At 40.6% G+C, this 25763-nt stretch overlaps 1 protein-coding gene across 3 annotated transcripts in view; it reads left to right on the top strand.

Moving 5' to 3' along the window:
• Positions 1–25763, top strand: part of aass (aminoadipate-semialdehyde synthase) — a 61190-nt gene that overhangs the window by 25660 nt on the left and 9767 nt on the right. For all 3 annotated transcript variants that reach the window (XM_020536093.2, XM_048607433.1, XM_048607434.1), the window contains exons 10-19: positions 420–542; positions 1410–1521; positions 7225–7287; positions 7387–7454; positions 11416–11537; positions 14675–14804; positions 15930–16040; positions 21550–21658; positions 22151–22291; positions 23993–24160. In XM_020536093.2, the coding sequence (XP_020391682.1) occupies positions 420–542; positions 1410–1521; positions 7225–7287; positions 7387–7454; positions 11416–11537; positions 14675–14804; positions 15930–16040; positions 21550–21658; positions 22151–22291; positions 23993–24160 (1147 nt within the window). The remainder of the gene's footprint in view (positions 1–419; positions 543–1409; positions 1522–7224; positions 7288–7386; positions 7455–11415; positions 11538–14674; positions 14805–15929; positions 16041–21549; positions 21659–22150; positions 22292–23992; positions 24161–25763) is intronic.

Consider the following 25763-nt stretch of genomic DNA (forward strand, 5'->3'; position numbering starts at 1 on the left):
AACAAGGTGTAGAGCTGGATGAACACAGCAGGCCAAGCAACATCAGAGGAGCAGAAAGGCTGACGTTTCGGGCCTAGACCCTTCTTCAGCTTTCCTGCTCCTCTGATGCTGCTTGGCCTGCTGTGTTCATCCAGCTCTACACCTTGTTTACTTACTTTCTGAATGGTTTATCAGAACACCTTCTGTGAAAAGTATTCACACAAAGATTCCCATGTTTGTGTTATAATATTAAGTGAAGCAGGCTTGACAGACCATATTCAATAATTCTGCTTATTCTTTTTTATATCTTCTAATTATATTTCACTATATAGTGGCATTTATATTTGGAGCAACTCTACAAACATGCACAATCCCTTCTTTTTGCTCTTAGTGCGGCAGTATTGTATAACATGAGGTGTTGTGTTGTGCCTCTCTTCCAGGTTTTTGGCAATCTGTGATATTTCTGCTGATACTGGTGGCTCCATTGAGTTTATGACTGAATGTACATCCATTGACATGCCATTTTGTATGTATGATGCAGAACAACAGGTTATTCATGACAGGTAAGATTCCCCACATTAATAACGGCAAATTGCATCAAGGGACTTCATATAGCATTGACTCAATTCTTTTAAGTGATTATTCTAAAGCATTTGCAACTTCCGCAAACAATAATGTAGTAATGAAGATTTTTTGATGTTACGTGAGGGGTGAATATTGTCAAGGCCACCCAGGATGACTTCCTTACCCTTACTCCTCAATACTTTTGAGGATCTTTTTATTCCATCTGAGAAGGGGTTTAATGGTTTGCTGTCTTATCTGAAATGGCACCTTCAGCAGTGCGGCATTCCCTCAGCATTCCACGAGATTGTCAGACCAGATTTTTGTCTTCAAGGCTGTGAAGAAAGACTTAAGCCAAAGCCTTTTGACTTGATGTGTAAGCAATTTTCATGCAGGGATTTTCTTAAAAACCTTTGACAATTAGAGTTAATGTTTAATGTTTCAAGATCTCTAATGGAAGATTACAGGAAACATACTCAGGCAAAAGATTGCCCCATAACTTTGAAGAAAGTTATATGTTTAAAGAGCATCTTAAAGAAGGAGAGAATGATGGTGTGGCAAAGAATTTGAGAGAGAATACTAGAGCTTAGGGCTGGGGCATTTGAAGACAGAGCCACTGATGGTGGGATAAACCGATCAAAGTTAACACATCCATTTGCAGTTAGTGGATGGAAATGGGTGTCAAGCAAGCCCAGTATTTCTTGACTTATGTTTTTGGAGCGGGAGTGGTGTGTCCATGCAAAATTCCATTATCAGGAGCATACCTTTGGAAAATCTGCTTTTAAATTTAGACACTCTCTTTGAAGCAAGCTTTTCCTCCACTGCAGATATGGTTTAATTGGAGTCTGTGTAATTGTTTTTACTTGCAGCCTAGAAGGCAATGGGATCTTGATGTGTTCAATAGACAATCTGCCTGCACAGCTCCCAATAGAGGCCACGGAATATTTTGGAGACCAGCTGAGCCCATATTTGTGGGAAATGGTAAAATGCATGGTAGTAAGAATGAAATAATGGAAAGGATTTAATCAATGGTACTGTGTGGTTTCCTACTCTACATCGCACTTCTTCCTTTTGTTGTCAGGCAAGAGTTCTAACCATCCTGGTCTTGGATCAGCTGTTCTGCTTTGTCATTTACCGAGATTTTGGAGAGGTCTTACATAAGAAATGTATACAGGACAATGCAGATACAACAATATACTCCTTGGGGATTGGAAAATACTTGCGATTATAGCTATTTGGGGTATATTGGATCAAATGATTATAATAGTCTCTCTGTAGAGATCAAAAACATTTGAAAAGATAGTTCAATTTCCAGTGACCGACTGAAAAGATCACAGAAAGATTTCAAGTTTTAAGACTTTTCCTGCCACAAATTTAAAAACAACATTGACTAAACATTATCTTTTAGGTAGCACTTATTCTAAACTACAAAAATCAACATCCAATTAAACTTTCAGCATAGCCAAAATTTTCCTATGATGTTTATACATTACACCATTCTTCAAATGGATTCTTCATTCTTCAGGAACCAGTCTAAAAGTATTCCTGATGGCTTGATTTCATTTTCCTTCCCCAACCAGGTAACTTCCCAGAATTGACTTTTACTGTAAGGATTGCATTGACAATTTCTTCTCTATAGCCTAAGCTAGACAAATCTTCCAGCTGCCTTCAGATCCCCAGCTTTGTGCATGATTACCAATAGAGTCAGCTTTTTCTCTGCTTCAGGTACAGGACTAGCTGCCTCGACCTCATCTGTGTCTCTCAGGTTGGTGCAGAATAACTTTAAGCTTATGAGTTTCGTGGATATATTAGAAATGTTGTGTAACCAAGTAGTACAATGGGTTCCTGTGGACGTTTCCTTTCCCAAAGCTATCTCCATGGCAGTATGAATCACATGGGTCTGGCATCCAGTCAGAAATGTGAATTAGTAGTCATCTACAGCCCCAATTCCACTATAGCATTGTATTAAAGAGACAGTTTAAAACATAACCATTTATAAAATATGACCTTCCTAACCTGCAAGGTTGCCAGTTAAACTCTTAATATGGAGCTGAAGTGACCAGAAAAGATGACAGTATCCACCATTATTTGAGCCACTATTTTAGGCTATCTTTATGCAGGCTAATTGTTTTCCTTGCCATCATTTAAACAAGCAACATATTCCATCAAAAAGGGCCTAAACGTTCATTTTTTTTGTTCCACTATCCCAGTGTAGCACAAAGATTACTTTGCAAAAACTAAGCAGTTGGTTTATGTTTGTAAATGGTACAGTAAATAACTGCATCTCATTTGTAATAAGTTGGCACTTTTTTACCTTATTCAACAAATGTAATTGGGAACACTGATTCTTAGGAGTAGTTAATTGGCTGTCCTTGGTTTTGAGCTATAGGGATCCATGCCACTGTCAAAATATGAGGTGGCACCATTCATTCTTCTGTTTTGTTTTTAACCTGAACTATGAATGATTTTAACCAGCCTGCTTCCTGGCATTGAAATTGGGTTAGCATTCACATATTCTGCAGGGAAGATTTTTTTAAGTCAGTCCAAATCTCATGACTATAATGTGCTGAGAATGTTGGAAATTTGAAGTAAGAACTGAACATGCTGGAAATACTCAAGTCTGGCGCCATCTGTGAAGAAAGAAATGGAGTTAAAGCTTCAGGTTGATCACCCTTCCCCATATCTGGGAACACCTGAGATCATTCCAAATTCAGGGAAATGTTAGGAGAGATTTAAGAATAAATGCGGAGGCACCAATACTGGTGGAAGATGAGAGATTAAATCACAAATTGTATGATAGTGAGAAACAAAGAGAGGCTGTAATGGCACAAGTAAAGAAACAAAAAGTGTGCTTGGAGGAGATGTAAATGGAGATAGCAGAATCACCATCAACAGTTGCTATCAAAGTATAAAGGGGTCAGAGAACTTGATCTGAAATATTTGAACTTTGTGTTAATTCTGAATGGTTGTATTTGGAAGTTGAGCTGTTGCTTCTTGTGCTCATGTTGGTCTTCACTCGACCACTGCATAGAAACCAGAGCTGGGTGAGGTGGAGAATTAAATTGACAAGTAACTGGAAACTCGGTCATTTTTGTGTACTGACAAGGTCGTTTGGCAAAGCAGGCACCTAATCATTCCAGGAGACTGCATTGTGAGTAAAAATGAGAAGAAGAGTTGCATTTACCTAGCACTTTTTATGATCACCAGATGTATTGATGTGCTGTATGATGAATGCAACCCTTCTGAAGTATAGCAACGAAGGAAATGCAGCAGCTAACTTGTAACAACAAAACTCCACAACTTCAATGCAATAATGCCCAATAGAACCTGTTGTTTTATTTTTGTAATATTGATTGAGGATAGATATTGCCCAGAACACTGGAGTTAACACTTCTGACTTTCTCTAAAATAATACGATTGAATCTTTCATGTTCACTGAGGCAGGCAGATGGGGCCTCACTTTAATGTCTCATTTGAGAATGCAGCACTCCTTCAGCATTGCACTAAATTGTTAGCTTTGAGTTTTTGAATCACCAGGTTCTGGGTTCAAGTTCCACTCTGAAGTTTGAATCTGAGAGAGAGCACTGCCAGCTGAGCCATGAGAGATGCTGTGTACAAAATTGAAAGAAGTGCGAGGGAATTGCTGTTTCACCTGAAAGGAGAGTTTAAGGCCCTGGAGGGTGCAAAATCAGGCGAGGGTGGAAGGCTAGTCGTTGCATCTGTTACAGTTGCATGATGAGGTGCTGTGGAAAATGGTCTTGTTGGGAGTGGGTGATTGAGAAGAGGACCATTGTGTCATAGGATGTTCACTTTGAAAAGTTGCAATGGAAATGAAGGGGAAAATGCTTTCGGTGATGGTTGCAGGTGAGTTATTGTTTTGTGGAACATCTCCATTCATTTTACAAGCATGCCCCTGAGTTTAAATATTTGCTCTACTCCCACTCTGATTTCTTTACTTTTTGATTTCAACAACGTTTCAATGAATTTCAGTCTAAGCTCGAGGAACAGGATCTCATCTTTCAGTTTTACAGTCTTCTGGAATCTACATTTGAGTTCTACAATTTGGGATCATGACCTCCAACCCCACTTTCTGAAGGCAACTGTTAGTGATGAATCTGGATTACTTTGTACATATCTCTCCATCTTTTGAAATAGCTTTTATTTCTTGTCTCTTTGATTTTCATTATCATTCTTTTTCTCATCCAATTGTCCCTCCATCCATCCTACCACAGATATCCCAGTTTATTCTTTCCTCCTTTTCCTGCCTTATTTAAAAACTGTTGTATCTTTGAGCACCTTGACCAAGCGGCACTGACCTGAAAAATTAAGGCCTGAATCTTTTCTTCCGGGTTGAGAGTGAGGAGTGGAGAGAGTTCCTGGTTCTAAAGACTGACTTGGGAGTAAATGCCTCAGAAGTTGTGATTTCCATTCTGGTACATCTGGCTTCTCTGGGAGTTCGGCCAGGTGACCCTAGGACAAGTATGGAGTCTACCTGGTGTGAAGGCCAACTGAGTGGAATGCCTGCCTTGACCCTCTGGCACTGTGTTCAAGAATCCACAGCAATGTGGTTGACTCTTAACAGTTAGGGATGGGCAATAAATGATGGCCTAGTCAGTGACACCCGCATCCTGTGAATAAATGAGAAAAACATTTTTAAAAAGAATGAGACATAAAACATCTCTCCAGCCCTTAGCCTTCACAACGTATCAACCCCCCACACATCTCCCATGCCAGCCATGCAACCTCATTCCCCACCTGATCTCAGTTGCCCATGCCTTCCATGCCAATTTCAGTCCTTCTATCCATCCCAATGACCCTTTTATAGCCCTTGTGCCAACCTATGCCTCTCGATACACCCAAGTCTCCTTAAAAGTGCTGTGCTAACTTTGTGACAACTTGTGCCAATTTTAAAAAACCCCACCCACCACTCTTTACTCTACACATTATTCCAACTAACTGAATGCCCACCATAGACAGACATCAGGGCCCCTGCTGAGATGGAATTAAGTTCAACATGTTGATTGCAGACTTTATAAAATCTGCGAGGTTTTTCATTTAAACAAAAACCTGTTCATCACATTTACATAATTTAAACTGCATAATCCCTTATTAACAAACATTTCATTCAAGTGCTTAATTCCATATGACAGCGATAATTGGAATTCAAGTTTTTTTTTTAATTTGACTTTATTTTTCTAATCAACCTGTTCGGAGATGAGTACACACCTCTGGAGTAAGTGGGACTTGTACCCATGCCTCCACTGTCCATCGGAGAGGGGCACTACTGCACCAAAGGAGGGCAATTGAAGAGTTCTGCTTCAAGTCTGTAGCCACTTGCAGGCACATGAATGTGACAATTTAGGGTTGTGAAATCAGTCGTGCATTAATTAATCCAGTAATGGAAACATTGTCAACAGACAGAATGCAATAGCATTTTTTTAAACATTAGCTTTTTTCAAGGAAAACATTTAAATTGAGTTAACAGCTTGATACTTGTTTTTGACCGTTCCAAAGAGTTTATTTATATCTAATGCATATTTGAACATTATGAAGTTATGCAGATTCATGTCCACATTTAACAATCTTAAAGGGCACCTGTCTCTTATATATGTATCTTGCCTTTTATGTATCTTTCATTTGTAAGAGCTCTGTGCTGCATGTATATTTGGGGCGGCACGGTGGCACAGTGGTTAGCACTGCTGCCTCACAGCACCAGGGACCTGGGTTCGTGTGGAGTTTGCGCATTCTCTTCGTGTCTGCGTGGGTTTCTTCTGGGTGCTCCGGTTTCCTCCCACAGTCCAAAGATGTGCAGGTTAGGTGGATTGGCCATGCTAAATTGCCCGTAGTGTTCAGGGAGGTGTAGATTAGGTGGGTTATATGGGTCTGGGTGGGATGCTTTGAGGTTTGGTGTGGACTTGTTGGGCTGAAGGGCCTGTTTCCACACTGTAGGGATTCTGTATATCTATAACATTGCAATGCTGTCTACCAATTAGTCCGCTATTGGTTTGTAAGCTGGAATTATTGAAATCAGTCAGTTTTCTGTCGAACCTGTTTCATGGCTTGTGTTGTACAGTTTTAAAATACACTAACCTAGGGAGCTAGTCAGCACCAGATGAGTGTCCTAAGTATTAGGTCAGTATCATCAATGACCTCTCCTAAAGATGCCCTGAAATATCCAAAGAGGTACCTCACCTCCCCAAATCACTCTGCAAAATTTAGACCTGCTCCTACTAGGTCTAATCTGTGACATTGTGTTTCATGGGCCTAGGTCATCAAGATCAGACATGAGTGGAGGGAGCTGTTGAGTTATCTGGTAGCTGCCTCTACAAAATGTGCACGCCTTCCCTCCTCCCCCTTCTGTAAAAGTGGTGCTTTCAGATCTCTGCCTTCTCCAGGCCAGCCTGTTGGGTACTTCCAACCCTCTTCTGTTACTATTTGAAATTTCTCCAACGTCTTTCTTGCGAACAGTGTAATTTGTACTTGGAAATTTCAAGGTGGAGAAGTTAACCTTTGATCAGCTGATTTGGATTATATTAATGTTGTTGCTGGATAACATACGTAGAGTTGATGTTTACAATTGGATTAGCCTCCTTTGTGGAAGCTGACACCCTTTTCGACATTTTCTTTAAATCTGAACTTTATTTGATATTTCTAAAAAGGGTATCTGATTTCCTTCAACTACAGTTGACCTCTGATGCTACACAACCCTTTGAAAAGGAGAACGATTTAACACCGGTTATTCGGAACGTAAGTGAACTTCAGCATTTGGCTTTGTACATTTTTATTGTCTGCCACAGCTCCAGTAACATTTTAATGTATGTTCTGTTTCAAACTGATTACTTCTAGGCTGTAATTGCATCGAATGGTTCACTGACTCCTAAATTCAAATATATCCAGAAGTTAAGAGCGAACAGGTAAGCTGTACTGTGGTCTCAGCTGTCAACTATGTTGTGACAAATACTCTGTAAATCATAAGTACTATAAATGTAAACTATTACAGTGTTGCATTGAGCTTTGTTTTGTGTCATCTGGTAATGGGAAGAAATTATTGTGTTTCATTAAAATTTTGTTTTGCAGTTAGTGACTTAAATCTAAGGACTCAGTGTTTTTGACTGAGTCGGGATCCCTCAGGACCCCTTCAAAAGTGGAGCATGGGTCCTGATTCCAGGATTTCCACCCCACTCCCAGGGTTTCTGATTTTCAAGAATTCTTTTAAGCATGTGACCTGGCTGACTTCTATTGTGGAGAACAGCACATCCCAATACTCAGCAGTTTTCATGATGTCTGCCAGTATTCTAAAACACCATGGTTCATATTGCATCAAAGGTGTTATGAACCATAGTCTGTCTGAGAGTACATCCTCCTCATGACACCCGTGTCAAGGTATGCCGCTCCTTCCACACAACGCACTCCTGCTGTTCCCTTGTGCCAAGGCCTGGCACTTCAATGCTATTTATGCACTATACATTGTACAGTGGAAGTTGGAGGAGGGGGAGGGAGCACAGAGTAGATGTAAAGTCAGGAGCAAGATCCAATCAGATATGGAAGGAATGTGAAGGACAGTCCGGTAGGTAGAGAAAACATGGACAGGATAAGGCACATGAGAGGTCTAGAACGTTACATTGTATCTATTTTAATGCAAGGAGCTTGACAGATAAGGTGGATGAATTGAGAGCATTGATCAACACGTGGGAATATGATTTGGTTGCAATCACTGAGACATAATTGAAGGAAGGACAGGGCTGGAAGCTCATCATTCCAGGGTATCGAAGTCTTGGGGGTGGGGGTTTGGGGGTGTGAGGTAGAGTAATTACATTATTGACAAGGAAACTGTTCACTGCAGTAATGAGGGAGGATGTCTTAGAAGGCTTTTCAAATGAGGCCATGTATTTAGAACTTTGAAATAAAGGGGTGATTACTTTGCTGGGATTATACTACAGGCCTCTTAATAGTCAGAGGGAGATATGTAGGCAAATCACGAGAGAAACAAAATTATAGTTTTAGGGAACTTCATCTTGCTAACATCGACTGGGATTGTCTTCGTGTGAAAGGAAGAGACAGGTGGAATTCTTAATGTATATCCAGGAGAGCTTTTTATGCTGGTATGTATATATACAATGTAACGTTCTAGACCTCTCATGTGCCTTATCCTGTCCATGTTTTCTCTACCTACCGGACTGTCCTTCACATTCCTTCCATATCTGATAGGTAGGTAGATGATTTAGATTTTCAAATTTTTTTAAATTGTCACGTAGATGGGGCAGTGCTGGACCTAATCCTAGGGAATGAAGCTGGTCAGATGGTTGAAGTTTGAGTGGGTGAGTGTTTTGGGGATAGTGACCATAACTCTAAGTTTCAAAGCCCTTGTGGAAAGGGATAAGAATAGTGCAGAAGTGTCTAAGTTGGGGGAAGGTTGATTTCAATGCCATTATTCAGGATCTGACAAATACAGAGTTGGAGTAGCTACTTGCAGGTAAGTCTACATTTGGAAAGTGATAGTCTTTTAAAAAAAAGTGAGCATTCAGAGCCAGCATGTTCCTCTTCAGAGCAAAGGCTGCACGCCCAGGGAACCTTAGATGTCAAGGGATATTGAGAGTTTGATAAAGAAACCAAAGGAATTCAGGTATGCATTAAAGACAGGGGAGGCCCTTCAAAAGTATATAGGGTGTAGGAAGTTGCTTAAAAAGGAAATTAGGAGGGCGTAGAGGGGCTATGAAATGTCTTTGGCAGGTGGGACCAAGGAAAACACCAAGGCTTATATATATATTAAAAGCAAGAGGATTACTGAGGAAAGAGTGGGAACTATTAGAGACTAAGGGGGCTATTTGTGCATGGAGGTCTTAAATGAATACTTTGCATCTGTATTCACCGAGGAGAAAGACATTGTAGCTCGGGATATCAGTTGGGATGGTGAGGTTCTAGAACATGTTAAGATTAACAAAGAGGGGTTATTAGATGCTTTAGCAGGCAGACAGGTACATAAATCCACAGGGCCTGATGAGATGTATTTCAGGCTGCTATGGGCGGTGGATTAATTTAATTGAGGTTTTTGAGAAGGTGACTAAATTTATTGATGAGGGTAGTGTAGTTGATGTGATTTACATGGACTACAGAAATGGCCCTTTGACAAGGTCCCAGATGGAAGGCTGGTCCAAAAGGTAAGAGCCCATGGGATCCAAGGCATGTTGGCAAACTGCATTGAAAATTGGTTCACAAGCAGGCAGTGAAGGATGATGTTTTTGTGATTGGAAGCCTGTGACCAGTGGTGAGTAACAGGAGTCAGTGATGGCACCCTTGCTTTTCTTAAGTATTTTAACAACTATGTATGTAGAAGGTATAATTAGTAAGTTTGCAGAGGGCACAAAAAATTGTGTTGTTGACAGTGAGGAGGTTGGTCTCAAGCTACATCTGATTTGATCAGCTGATAAATTGGGTAGAGAAATGGCAAATTGAATTTAATTCTGATAAGTGCAAGAGGATGCATTTTGGGAGGCCTAATAAAGGGAAGGATATACAAAATGAATGGCACAGCCTCAGGTCGTTGTGAGGAGCAAAGGGAACTTGATGTACATGTCCATAGATCCCTGTCAGCACAAGTAGACAGGGCAGTGAAGAAGACATCTGGGATGCTTGTCCTTGTTAGCTGGAGCATAGAATATAGAAGGAAGGAAGTCTTGTTACAACTTTATAAAACATTGTTCAGGCCACAGATAGAATTCGGAGGCCGATTGGCTATTTACATGTTCTAATGTTAGTCTACAGATTTAACCCTAGCCAGCTAGGTTTACCAGCCCTGGGAAACCAGGCAATTTAAAGGAAGAGGGGCCAGATTCAGCTAGAAAGCAACTACTTTTATTGAATTGCTTTGTGGGCCCAGAGGTGTACAGCCAAACTATTAAGTTCCAACAGACAGCCACCCTCCCTATCAAACCCTCCCTCTATACAAAGACCTCCAGGATTGTTTGTAATCCCTCGCCAGCTTTAGGGTTGAAATTGGACTTCAAGAACAATTCATTATCTTTCAACTTAACACTCTACAGTCTTCTAGACTCAACTTTGAATTTTGATCATAATATCTGCCTCCATCTTGTTCTATGGTTTCATTTTCTGTCTTTGTTCCATTTTGCTAGGTTGTCTTCATTTTGTCTCTTTCTTTGTCCTTTCATATTGTATTCAGATGGTGTTTAAGTAGCAGTTCACTTCACATCTTCATTTCTTCACTGTATCCATCAACATTCTTTTTGACTGTTGCAGCATGTAGTCTTTTGTTATCTAATCTGCCCTGGCCTTGGACCTTTCACAGATCTCCTTGGTGCTTCCTGACCCATACCGAACTCCCACTTACTTAGAAACTCAATGAATTAATGAAGAGGAATTGTAAGATCACCGAAATTTTAAAAAAATGTCTCAGTTTATCCCCATGGATACAGCCTAACCTTTTTCCCCCTGAAATGTTTATTTTTATTTTCAGATATCCAACATCCTCAATAGTTTGTTTTTGTATTTAGTATTGGATCAATCTCCGCTAGAATCCTCACTACCCAACTGGAAGATAAACCTGTCAGTTAGGTTAACTACCAGTGAGGACCCTGTCAAATATGAAAGACGTGCAGCATTTAGTTTAATATAGCACCCCTCCCCTATCTAGACAGCCTGCCTTGTTAATATCGCAGAAATGCACTGCAGCATATCTGTATAATCTTATGAATTTTAGTTGGTGCTGCATTCATTTGAAATTTAATTTTGAATCATAGAATTTCAAAATTAAATTTATCTGTTTGCATGCAATTTGCATGCACTTTTTCTCTGACAGTCCTTAGAACTGTGTCATTTGACAGTCTTCAATTCCTCTAAACTGCACTCTGGTGTTTTTAGGGAGTCTGCTCAAATGAGGAACATGAGTGCAAAAGGCCGAGTGTTGTTGCTTGGTTCTGGTTATGTATCGGGACCAGTATTGAACTATTTCACCAGGGACACAGATATTGAGGTAACTGTAGGTAAGCAACGCTTCTGTACCTTTTTTAAAGTTTGTTTTTATTGGGTTTTGCTTTATTGGCCTGGTAGCTATGTGTAATAACATGGAAAATGAAGTCAAGAAAATTCCCTGTGGTATCTCTGTTGAGATTGTCAATGAACGCAAACAAAGATGAGTGAAGTAAGTATTTTTGAAAATGTTTACAGATTGTAATTTTTAATGAATCGACATTTAAAATTATTGGTGACCTAAAGGGAAAACTGAAGCAGCAATTGAAAATTGTGTGGCAATACACAGCAACTCACTCATTGCCAAAAACAGGAAAAACTGTAGCTTACGATATTTTATGTGATGTTTCAACGGTAATGCGTTTAGCAACTCTTTGGAAAGATTGCTCAAAATATGTGAAAATACCTTTTCTCTCCCTAATTGTAGAAATTAAAAGCAGTATATTCTACTTCAGCATTCTCTCAAATACCCCTCCTGCTCGGTTTGCACCATAATTGTCTCCTATACTTTTAATTTGAAAACAAAGATGTTCAGAAAAAAATTGCTCTTTATCAATCTACAAAACACATTCCAGGGTTTAAAAAAAAAAATAAGACAGTCCTGAATCTCTGAAATAACTGAGCTGATTCAATAGGTTGAAGCTGATAAATGATTAAGTTAAGCTCTTACAGTCATGTTGAAATCATTTACAAAGCAGGCATGCATCACAGTGTTTGAAAGCCAAAATGCAAAACAAGCTACCAAAGTGAGAGATTTGGGTAAGTCTGACTTCAGTACAATGAGGGAGAAACTGTTCACATCAAGTTTCCCGTTTCTGCTAATGGAATCAGTAAAATGACAGAAAATCAATGGGAGGTGATCGGGGGAAAAGGTACGATGCAGAATCACTTCATATCCCTAACAGGCAAGAGCTCAACTTGCCAAAAATGCAGCCATGGATAGCTAAGCAGATAAGTGACACAATAAAATTAACAGGAAAAGCATGCAGCAATGGAAAAAAAAAATTACACCCATCCCGGCATATAGATGAATGCAAAGAAGTTCAAAGGGTGACAAACAGATTGTAAGAGCTACTAAAGAGACATGAGGCATATCAAAATCAATACACAAAAAATATTAAATTACATGAGGAAAAAGGAGTAAGTCAGGTGCAAGGCTGCCTGATAAGAGATAATGGTGATATTGTCAAAATAAAGAAATGTTGGACATGTTGACCAATTACTTTTTGTCAGAGGAAGAAGTTAGCATGTTGGAAATTTCAAGGAGACTAATATTGAGTCGGGGATTCACCAAATTAACAAAAGCAAACAGAAATGGTGAAAATAAAGGGTGACAAATCACCAGGACTGGATGGTTTCCATCCCAGGGTTTTAAAGGATGTAGGTGAGCACAGTGCCGTTGTCCTAAGGATAATCTTTTAAAAGCTTTTTTTAAATTTGTAAACTGTTCCTTTTAGACTTAAAAAAAAATTATGTATTCCGCTCCACTACCTAACAATGGTTACTGGGGAAAACCAGGGAACGTAGACCAATTCATTCAGGGTTGCCCAACATTTTCCTGTGGCGAGGACAACATTTCAATTTTTCTCTCATTCAGGTGGAGGGATGGGGGTCAGTGACCAAAGTATAAAAAAAATCAAGTGTTACCACAGCAATGAACACAAATTCAAGAAAGAAACATCCTAATGCAATAAATCGCTCACTTCAATGAGTAATTAAAATTAACCATTTAAAGCATGCCAAAAAGTAGAACTAACTAATTAGACCTCTCTCTTCCTTGCTTTCTTGGTGAGGAAGCAGAGCAGGAGAGAGAAAAAAGATAGGCCTGGATACCTGATAATTAAGGAAGGGAGCAAGAAGTGGTCTGAGCTAAGGACAGTGAAGGAACAGTAATATATTTTCAAGTCAGGATAATGAGTGACTTGAAGAGGAACCTGAAGATGATGTTCCCATGTATCTGTTGTCCTCCTAAAGATTAGTGATCATGGGTTTGGTAGAAGGTGCTATCTAAGAAGTCTTGTAAATGTATGCACTGCTGCTACTGAGCATCGGTGGTGGAGGGAGCGAATGTTTGTGGATATGGTGCCAATCAAGTTTTGGATGGTGTCAAACCTCTTGGGATTGTTTCGAGTTGCACTCATGCACTTGGAAAATGGGGAGTTTTCCTTCATACTCCTGACTTGTACGTTTATAGGTGGTGGACAGTCTTTGTGGAGTCAGGAGGTGAATTCCTCACTGTAAGATTCTTAGTGTCTGAGTTGTTGCTGTAACCACTGCATTTCTATGGCTAGTTACTGTTAATGCCCAGGATGTTGATCACGATGATTCAGTGATGGTAGCACCATTGAATGTCAAGGGATGATGATTAGATTCTCTCTTGTCGGAGATGATCATTGCATGCCACTTATGCATTGTGAATGTTACTTGCTACTTTTCAGCCCAAGCCTGGATAATGTCCAGATGTTTTGGAAATGGACTGCTTTAGTAGTGTCCTGCGATGATCTATGTTTGATCCGCTAACATTCAACACATTTATTAGCAAGTTAGAAGATGAGATGGAAAGCCACATATTTAATTTTGCCAATGATGTAAATGTAGGTGGCATTTATATTGTGTTCATGGGATGTGTAAGTCAAAAATGACAAGGTCAGCATTTATTGTCCAACCCTAATTGCCCTTTCTTTTTAAAAAAAGAAGTGATGAGCCTTCTTGAACTGCCGTATGACTTTCTACTTTAAATATTATGCCAAACCTGAGAGGGTTGACAGGGCCTCAGATTAAGATTTCCTGAAAAACTGAATCTCTGACCAGTGCAGCATTCCTTCACTATGGCATGAGAGTCAGATTTTGAAATCAAACTTCTGGGTTAGGATTTAAACACACAATCTTTTAAGATGAGAAATTTTAATGCTATCACTCTCAAAGGTGACACACACAAAGGAATAAGGACTGATCATTCTCTGAACAAAATGAAGGGTTTGAGCATGTACAAGAACTGCTTTAATATCTCCTTAAAATATATCATTTTAGTTGGAAGACTTAACAAAAAAAACTTGAGAGTTCTTAAGAGTGCATTTTGCATATTTTACGTTTTTAAATTGGACAGATAACAAGAGGTTAAGCTAATATCTGATTTTATTTTGTTCGACAGCATCTGCGCTCCAAGACCAGTTGGAAAAACTGACTTCCACGTACAACCACACAACTCCAGTAATACTGGACATGAAGAAGGACAGAGACAAGCTCTCATCACTGGTGAAATCCCATGACCTTGTGATCAGGTTAGTTCGTTGCCTTTGTAAGACCTAATGTCTTTTTCTTCATGTCCCTCTTTTGTCTTCTCCCTTCCTTGTGTTGCTGCAAAGCTGGTTGCTTGCTTTTATCCTCCTCCTGTTAGTCCCCCATTCATTTTCTAATTCCACTTCGCTAAAGTCTCTCTCACCACTGTATCTTTCCAGCTAATCAAAGGCCTCCTCACCACCTTCTTCACAGTAATCTCACTTTTGTCACTTGTTTCACATTTCCTCTCTCGTTCAACAACTGATGACTATACCACTTCAGTCTACACATGGCTACTTCCCTCAACGTTCCCAGAGTCTTCACTGAACACCCTTCCTCCCCGGCAAATATACTTGTTCCTGAAATTATCCTTTCTTGTCACTCCACGCATCCACCTCCCCATCCGCATTGGACCATGTTCCTCCCTTCTTGATGCTGTCTAATTTTCTGCACTACATTTGTGTACGTTTGTTTTCAGCAGGCTCGCCATTGGAAATGTCTTCCCTCATTTTAATCTGGCAATTACCCTGCTAAGTAAATTAATGCATAACCTTCGTTCTCACAAGGATGGAGTTTTATCTATTTAAGGGATCTGTTTAAGAATGTGTTTTTGGTGCAGTATATTAGTGTATTTATGCTGAACAAAGCTGTGGAGCAGTGACAAAGTAGTGGTACTGCCATGGTGATGTTTCAATGCATTGTGGAAAGATTTCTGTTTACATCTGGAGAGTTTAGAGGGAGAACTGAAAAGAGACAGGGAACCTTAATAGGATCTCCCAGTAATCTTGATTTTTGGGGTAAACAAAAGTGGAGGAAGACTACATGTGGGGATGATTTGAGGAAAGTTTTATATGTTATTATCATTTGTCAGCTTGAGCCTGAATAATTGCTGCATATCACTGTTTTGAAGGAAGCACAGAGCTGAATTTCTTGTCATCGGTTCCCTCACCTCTCATCTACCACCCACCCGCACTGTATGTTACAGTCCCACACTGTTTGATCATGGTCTGGTCCTGCCCTGCCTGTCACAGATTCCCTTGCCCCTGGACCCGGTCTGTCACAAACTGACAATGCCTATCTGTAGGTGCTCTGAAACAATCTTTATGATTTTTCTTTCCCTCGTGTAGTTTGCTGCCTGGTGTTTTTCATCCTGTGGTGCTGAAGGAGTGCATCGAACAAAAGGTGAACATGGTGACAGCAAGCTACCAGTCTCCTGAAATGAAAGAAATGCACAAAAGGTTGGTATTGGCTAAAAGAGCCAATTGGACAAAAGTGAAATTTTACCCATTGTATCCTTTTAGTCTCTGTCATTGAACTTCCAGCTGAATGGATTGCTATTTAGCTTTGTATTTGTCCAGTGTATTGACTTTACCTCAAAATAAATTTTATAAAATGTTTGTAAATCCTCAAGTGTTCAAAGTTTTGAGAAATTTCAGTAGAGTAAATTGGCAAAAATAGTTTTGACTGGTCAATGTGGCTTTAAGTAGAGGATGTGAATTTATCACCAAATGAGTAAAAAGAAAGTTTAAGATTGCTGCTTGGAGGATTGACAGGATTTTGCGTATTGTACCAGAATCAATAGTAGACATAAATGTATAATTTTATGATAAGAATGTTGAAGTTTTTGGGCCAAGGTAGGGATTTAAGACAAGAGGCCAGAATTTAGCAGCCTTCCAGAAACAGCTGGGAGATGCTGGTGATGGGGTGTGGGGAAATACCATGCGAGGGGAGGTGGTCATGAAATAACAAGGAGAGGAGGCGATCAGGCTTCCTGTTTTCTTGTATCTTGTGTTATCCTGTCAGCCCTCTGGTTAGGTGTTATAATGGATGAGGAGCTCCAGCAGCAACTCATTGGCTACTGGTGTCCCATAAACAACGGAGGCAAGGTTACGAAAACAGAAGTTGCTGGAAAAGCTCAGCAGGTCTGGCAGCATCTGTGAAGAAAAAAATCAGTTAACATTTCAGGTCCGGTGACCCTTCCTCAGAACTGATGGCAGCTGGGAAAATGTCAGTTTATATGCAGAAAATAGGGAGGAGGGAGTGTGGGGTAGGGAGTAAATGATAGGATAGAGCCTAAAGAGAGAGAAGAACAGCTAGACAGACAAAGGAGTTGATAACTTCTGGCTAAGAGGATGAATAGTTGTTAATGGGGAGGAAAGGTTACCCCTGGTAGTCCAGACTGTTGTCAGGACCCCTGCCATGCTGGTAAAACTCCCCCTAGTTATACAATTTTAGCAGTGAGCCCAGATGAGCACAAAATTGGTATGACTTTTCGTGCTGTCAAAACCTGTAACTACTGAGCTGCTTTATGCAGAACATGACAGAAAATGCGACCTTGGTAGCTGATCTAAGGATGTTACATTTACAAGCTAACCTGGTACAAACTAATGAATAATTTAAAAAGAAAGACAACTCATGAACAGCCCTGAATATGATGTGTCACTGAAAGTGCAATATGACATGGACTTGTCATAACTTAAGTTCAAGGCATATACAATGCTTCATTGCTTGCGTAGTGCAAAATTAGAAATAAGATGTAGCATTTATATAATGCAGAGAGACTGGGTTACTGTGGATACATTTTGGAGTTGTTTATGTTCCTCTACGTCCTCAGTCTTTACTCCACTGTGATGCAGCCATGATCATATTGAATGGTAGAGACTGCTCGAGGGGCTGAATGGCCTACCCCATTCCTATTTCGTATGGATATGTTTGCCCTTACATTGGTTGGAGTGGGGCAAGTATTTTGCTTTTCTCCTGCTTTGTTCAAGCTATCATGCCCCCTTCTCCAGTCCATGTTGATATTCTCAATCCTTCTGATTTCTGGTTTCTAGCATTAGTCAGAGTGGCTTAGACTCCATGCTGCTGCCATCACGGGAATTGAACAGGGGCACTGAGCAACATTTTCCTAATGATTTGCAATTATGGAAATTATTCTTGACAACAGAGTCCAACAATCTGATAGAAGCAGTGGCAGATAGGAATGACAAGCAGTGTAATTTTAATAGCAGCAAGTGGACACTGAATCTAAAATCCAGACATCTGAGTATAATGTTTGTCATATACTTGGCTAATCATTAACAATTTGCTGTCTGCACTTGCTCAGAATTTGATGTAAACTTAACTTTGTGTGATTAAGTTTTGAGTTGTATTATAACCTTCATGGTATTGGTCCCTTTTAAACAACTGCTCACAAGATCATGAATTACTAATTCAAACAATGATGATCTGTGGTCCTTTGTGCACGGGTTCATGTTACTGGCTATCTATGGAGGAATGATGAAAGGTCTCAATGTCTTTTAGCCAGTTTTCACATAGGCTCATCAATATTTTTAAGGTAAAAGGAGAAAGATTTTTGAAGGGACCTGAGGGGCACCTTTTTCAGAGGGTGGTTCGTGTATGGTAGGAACTGCTAGAGGAAGTTGATAGATGCAAGTATAGTAACAACATTTAAAAGACATTTTGGACAGATGCATGTATAGGAAAGGCTTGGAGGGATGTGGGCCAAACACAGGCAAGTGGGACTAGTTCAGTTTGGGAAACTTGGTTGGCATGGGCGAGTTGGACCCATGGGTCTGTTTCTGTGCTGTACAGCTCCAATGACCTTGAGACTTTACCATCATAAATCTCTTTTTTTTGTTAGTTGCAGTGTAACAAGTGGGATATCAACAGGTCCTTAATCCTGATTCCTGCTAAGCTGATATTAGGCTATGTGTGTATTAGAGTATAAACTGTTAATGCTGATGGAATCTTTGCCCCCAACAATGGACTTCAATACACACTGAGGGTTCATGCATGAGCATTCCTACAGAATAATTACAAAGTCTACTTTTTACTTTGCCGCGAGATTCATTGTCATTTATAGAGCTGTCTTCATCTTCTCATTTATTTCCCTACTCACTTCTTCCTAACTCTGCAATTGTCTACCCAGTTGTGCTTGCCTGAGTTTACAGGATGCAAACTGCACCGTAACCATTGGATTTAAAGCCAATCATGTATCTTGATGAAAATCATTTGTAATTTTTTTTACAGTTAAAAATAACTCTTTTAAAAGCAGCTTGTAAGAGTGATGACATGCATAGGCAACATCTCAGCACAGTGCTAGATATTGTTACACTTGTATTGAAACATGACAAATAAATGCTTTTATCATATAACCGTTAATTATAATATGATGATAATTATGTATAGAAATGAAAAATGAACCTCAAAGTATATTAGTGTAAATCTATACGACACTTGTAATTATTACAATTAGTAGCATCAATTGTTACAGATCTACTAAGATGCCATGAAGTCAATCAAACACCAGAGACCAAACTAAAATGCAGCAGACTATTTAAGAAATACTTGCAGAACTGAATATGAAGGAAGAGTGTAACACTTCACTTTCTTCTGCATTCATGCTCTCTACTATGACAGAAAAAGATGATAGTTCAAGAGGATGGCTGAACAACTGGCTCAGGATGAATTTAAACTTGTGAATATCACCTGAGCTCTATCACGTCTCCTCTCAGCCGCCATCTTTCCAGTGAAAACAATCCTAGTCTTTTTAACCTTTCCTCATAGTCAATGCCCTGGAGACCAGGCAACATCTGGTGAAACTTCTCTGTACTCTCTCCGAAGCTTCCACGTCCCTCTGGTAGTGTGGTGACCAAAACTGCACACAATAGTCCAAATGCAGCCTACCGAGGGTTTAATATAGCTGTAACATGTTTTGCTAACTCTTGTACTCCAAGCTTCGGGCGATGAAGGCAAGCATGCCATATGCCTTCTTAATCACCTTCGCTACCTGTGTTGCCACTTTCAGGGAACTGTGGACCTGCACGCCCAGATCTGTCTGTATGTTAATGTTCCTAAGGGTTCTGCCATTCACAATATAATTCACACCTAACTTTGATCCTCCAAAATGCATCACCTCATATTTTTCTGGATTAAACTCCATCTGCCATTTCTGTGCCCAAGTAGCCAATCTATCTATATCCTGTTGTATACTTTCACAATCATTGGCACTATTAGCAACTCCACCATCTTCGTGTCATCAGCAAACTTGCTTATCAGGCCGCCCACATTTTCCTCCAGATCATTTATATATTACTACAAACAACAAAGGACCTAAGATTGAGCCCTGTGGAACACCTCTAGTTCCTGGTATCCATTCTGAAAAACATCCTTCCACCACTACCCTCTGTCTTCTATGACCAAGCTAGTTTTCTATCCATCTAGCCAGGCCACCCCAAATCCCTTGTGATTTTAGTTTTTCTACCAACCTGCCATGTATCAAGTGCCTTACTAAAGTCCATATAAACTACATCCACAGCCCTTTCCTCATTAATTATCCTCGTCACCTCTTCAAAAAATTCGATCAGGTTGGTGAAACATGACCTTCCCTGTACAAAACCATGCTGCCTGTCACTAACTAGTCCATTTTCCTCCAAATGCGCATATCTCTTGTCCCTCAGTATCTTCTCCAAGAGCTTCCCCACCACAGACATCAGGCTTACCAGCCTATAGTTTCCTGGATAATCACTGCATCCTTTCTCGAACAAGGGAACAACATTCGCTAATCTCCAGAACTTTGGAACTTCACCTGTGGTCAGTGACGATGTGAAGATATCTGCCAATGCCCCAGCTATTTCCTCCCGTGCCTCTCTGACCAACCTGGGGTAGATCCCATCTCATCCTGGGGAGTTGTCTCTCTTAATGCAATGTAGCATTCCCAAAATTTTCTCTTTCAATATGTTGACATTCTCTAGAGTATTCACATACTCATCCCTGACCTCAGCATTAGTCATGTCCTTCTCCTTGCGTGAAAACCGATACAAAGTATTCATTCAGGATCTCCCCCACTTCCTGTGGCTCTACGTATAACTTCTCTCCTTCGTCCTTGAGTGGGCCTACTCTTTCCCTTGTTATCCTGTTTCTCCTAACATATGAATAAAAAGCCTTGGGATTCTCCTTGACCCTGTTTGCTAAAGACATTTCATGGCCCCTTTTTGCCTTCCTAATTGTGCATTTAAGTTCCTTTCTAATTTCTCTGTACTCCTCCAGGACTTTGTAAGTTTGTAGCTGCCTAGATTTGTCGTATGCTTCTTTCTCTTTTGACTAACCTTACAATGCAGGGATTCTGTGATTCTATTTTACATCAAAATAAGCCGGAAGCTCTTAACGGATAAAATAGGAAGAAGATTTGAATGACTTGGCACGGCTGGAGGGATCTGATCCATCAGTAGTTAAACTGGTTTTAAAAAAAAAAAGACTTGTCCAGTGCAGAAGGGCAAGCAAATTCTAGAACAGCAACTGCAATCCCAGAAGTAAAATTGACAACATGGTCAAGAAGACCAGACAACATCACTGACCGTGCTGTAGGTTGTGACAGTCATGAGATCTGGATGCATCAACAACACTGTAGCCTTGCTTGTTGTTATAAATAATCAGACTTTTTTTGGAAATGAGGGGAATGTTGTATGCATACCTTTATTTTTGAAATAGTTCTCCTTTTAAGGATGCCATGTGTTGTAAGTATAGACTCTGGTAGTTAGCCTGTTGTGCAACTGCAGCCCCACACACAAATCAGTTGCTTTGCTGAAATAATTTGTGTTTTCCTGTTTTAAGCAAACTTGACTTGGAGCTAATCAATCCCTGGAAAGTAATTAAACATTAACCTGACACATTGTGAGAATTACCAGGAAGAAGAGCTCATGATTACTTTTGAACATTTTCTTTTATTGCTTATATCTTGTTCAGTGCACTGGATGCTGGGATTACTGTTTTAAATGAGGTTGGTCTGGATCCAGGGATTGACCACATGCTGGCGATGAAACGCTTTGATGAAGCAAAAGAGCAAGGTTCACTGGTGAGTGCTATTATTTGAAGCCATTTATCTCCACAATGGATCAACTCCCAATTTGCATTCAGAGTACGTTTGCCAGGGAATTTAAATTTTTAAATTCTGTTAATTAGTCTATGTATCAAAGCAAAAATTACTTTTGAAATCAGACTTACCTGTTATGTGGTGATATCTAGATAACTGCAATGATGAACGCTACCTATGATACAGTGGGACTTGAATAAAGTAGAAATTACATGGGAACATTATCCACTCTGCCTTGCTGTTGGACTGATTCAATGTGTGGCATTTGGTTGGGGATCGTGGGAACATGTCAGACTATATAAAGTGAAGGGTTGGTAATACTTGTTTTCATAAGTTGTGTGAGTAGACAGGTTTTATTAAAAGTCATCTATACTGACAGTGAGGCACGTTTCACATCAAGATCTAAACTGAAATGTGCTTTGCCTTTTTATGGGCCTTGATTTACTTTGGTGTAATTTATTTTTCTTTCTTCAGATAGAGTCTTTTGTTTCATTCTGTGGAGGTCTCCCTGCCCCTGAATGTTCTGATAACCCCCTTGGGTACAAGTTTAGCTGGAGTCCATCTGGAGCTCTGTTAAATACAATCCGCCCAGCCACCTATTTAAAGGATGGAAAGGTAAAACATTACTTTTTAGTTAATTGATCCCTACCTGTTTGTTTAGGGCAATCTACGTCTCCGTGTCAAACAACTCTTGCAATAGTTAGTTTGAAAATTATCACAAAGAGCACATCCTTTTGTAGCTTATCAGTTACTATGCATATTGGATCTGATAGCACATGTTCTAAGGATTTTTTTGACATGGTGTAGTATCTTATGCAGGATTTTTCCAACTTCTGAGTAGTTAAGGTCTGGAATTCACTACTTAGAGTGTGGCGGATGTAGGTTCATTTGAGGTGGTTGTTCACTTGAGTAGAAATAACGTGCATGGTTACAGAGTAAAGGCAGGAGATTGGCATTAATTCATAACGCTCATTTGAAGAGGCAGTGCAGATGTGGACTAATGGTCTCCTACTGCACTGTATCACTGATTCTGTGTGTAGGGTGAGAGGTGGGTGGGTGATTGGTTGCCAGGAGGGTGAGGGGTATGGAGAGCTATGTGTGTTAAAGGGTACAAGGTGATGATGGGGTAGGGTAGCAGTTGGATGGGGGAGAGGGTAATGTGTGCCTAGTGGGTGAGGTGAGGAACCAGGTAGGTGGGACATATGTTCTAGGTGGGTATGGGGGTGCAGGTGCCAGGTGGGTAGGGAGTAGGGTGCCAGATGGACGATAGGTATTGATATTAAGAAGGTTGGATGAGAGCTGAAGGTGGTTAAGAGTGGTGGGGTGGTCAGGTCGGAGGGTGGATGTAGTTACAGCCTGTTAGGTCAGGTTCAGTCCAGAGGGTAGTGTTGTCAGGTCCAGTTGATTCAGGGGGTTGGATAGTGTTGTTGCTGGCAGTGTTGTCTTAGATCTGGGGAGTTTGGGTGTTGAAAGGTTGGATGTTCGTGGGTGGAGAGGGTCAGATCCATGAGGGATCAGGAGCTTGAGGAACCAGAGTTTGGGAGAACAGGTACCAGGTCTAGAGGGTCTGTGGGAGTTGGGTGCCAGCGTGTTGGGATGGGGGGGGTAGGTGCTGCGATGGTGGGGTTGCGGGGAATGGGATTTGGAGGTGGTGTTGGGGTTTGAATCAGTGAACGGTTGAGGGGGACAGTGAGGTGTTGCCAGATTAGGGGGATAGGTATCAGGTGTCTGAAGGGATGGGGTTGATAAACATAGAGCAGCCTTTAATTTCTCTAACCTTTTTTGTGTAAGTATTAAGGTAAATAAGTTGGAACCTCTGAAATCTCTGATTCTAGCTCAGGGGATGTTTTCAAGAGATTTCCAGATGCTGGGGAAGTGCCCACTGAAAGTTTCTATTTCCTGGGTAATGTTGGAACTTCCACATGGTGCCCATTTGTATGTTGCAACAGTGGGAGAACCACTGTCTTTGAATTATTGAGATGCATGTTTTCATTGAGGCAATGATTTTCTTGGCCATTTTCAGTCATATTACATTTTGAAACTTTAATCTGTAATGACGTATAAATAAACTGATATTAGGAGGCAGTATTCTTCTAATTCATGTCCAGTATGTTGTTCGCCACTATGGTTGAACATGGGATAACAGCTCACTATGTGTAACACCCTTATAAAAGCTAATTGAGATATCCTTTGGTATTGCCAGCAAAATTGTGAACTTTGCAACTGAATTCTGAAGCTGTTATTGCACAGCAACCCAAAGGATTCTCCAGTTCACTTTTTAAACTTTGTGCTTTTTGTACGTTGTTAAATCTGCAGGTAGTTGACATCCCGGCTGGAGGTGCTATTCTTGACAGTGCAAGTCCAATGGCTGCCTTCCCAGGTTTCAACCTAGAGGGTATACCAAACAGGAACAGTCTCAAATACGCAACATGGTACAGCATTGAATCAGCTCGTACCTTGTTACGGGGCACCCTCAGATACAAGGTAAAAAGTGAAAACTTCAAAATTCTCAGTTTGAGGTGAAAAGTTGTAAACCATCAGCAGAAAATGTGTGGAACACCTGGAACTTATTATCCAAGGCTGAGGAGCTGAGTTTCATCAGGAATTGGAACAGAAAGGTGCTGGTGAAAGTGATCCTCAGTATGGGGGTGCAAGTGCCATGTGGGTAGGGAATAGGATGCCAGGTGGGTGATAGGTATTGGTATCAAGAAGTTTGGATGAGAGCTGAAGGTGGTTGGGAGTGGTGGGGGTGGTTGGGACTGGTGGGGACTGGTGGGGGTGGTCAGGTCGGAGGGTGGGCCCGACCCACGGGTTGTTGGGTTGGGTTGGGTTCAGTCAAAAGGGTAGTGTTGTCTGGTCCGGTCAATTCAATATCGTCGGCCTTAAGCAAGTCTCTGATGATTTGGCACCTCTCCCTCTCTCTTGTATCTCGGGCAAGTGAGGCTGAACCTTTTTTTTTCTTTTGCTACGTAAGTGTGACCCCTGATGATTAATGACAAAGGGCAAAGATGAACAAGTCAAAGAGCATCATTAATGTAACACAGCCCTGTTTTAATCCTGTTGTGGATCTCGAGCAGTTCTGATGTTGTCCTGTCATTCTTAACCTTGCGTATCATGCAGTCATTCGAAGAAGAGAAATCTCATTGAACAGCTTCAGTTAAATTTTTCCATTAGTTTAAATAGGTTCGATGCCATCATGAGATTTATGAAGATGGCATATAATAGTCTCCTGCTGTACTGATAAAATAATCCTTGCGCCACACACATCCTGTGTGGCACTGGGCCCCTCCCAGAGATAGAATACACTTTAAGACAGCACCCTATCTCCTTTCTGCACTGTGTATGGGAATGCTGGAGCACGTTTGTTCAATTGAGTTGCAGAACTATTGTTTTATTTGTCTGGGTAGGACCTTGGCACAAGGGACATCATTTCAGTGCTCGAGTCAGCTTTTCCTCTATTGTAATGTTTTGCTTTTAGTTATCCACTCTCGACGAGCCCGGTCTCTTCGAAGAAGGTTGTGTTGACTTTCAGCCTATCAGGGTATATGTTGATCACTGCTACTTTTCCACATTATCAACCAGTTGTAAGTGGTCTTTCAGTCCTATAGATTGTCAAGCTGGCACATCAGGACCAATCAAAAGGTGGCATCTTCAACTTGTTTTATTTAATTGCCTGAAGCGTTGGATTGCTTGTTGACTGGAGACTGTAACCTCCAAGCACTCACTGAAGGAGATGGACCATGGAAAATGAGCTTCTGACCAGTCAAGAGATGAGTATTGGTCAACCAATAGGCTATCATGGTTCTTTCCATTGTCAGAGACAGCCCCCGGCACCTGTCCTGTGCGTTAGTCTATTCTGCAATGTGTAACTGCTGTCTCCTGGGTTACATTAATGCTCTGCTGTAGAACTAGAATGTCCTCTCCAGGGCACTATCCTGCGTGAAATCTAAGAGAGCAAACCTCGAGGTATCCCTTTCCAATCTCTCTAGTTGGAATCAAAAGAACGCAAAATGCAAAGTACTCTTCTGAGGAAGGGTCACTGGACCCGAAACATTAACTCTGATTTCTCTGTACAGATGATGCCAGA

Source organism: Rhincodon typus, chromosome 18 (genome assembly GCF_021869965.1).
Source record: "Rhincodon typus isolate 14 chromosome 18, sRhiTyp1.1, whole genome shotgun sequence".
Taxonomy (NCBI): Eukaryota; Metazoa; Chordata; class Chondrichthyes; order Orectolobiformes; family Rhincodontidae; genus Rhincodon; species Rhincodon typus.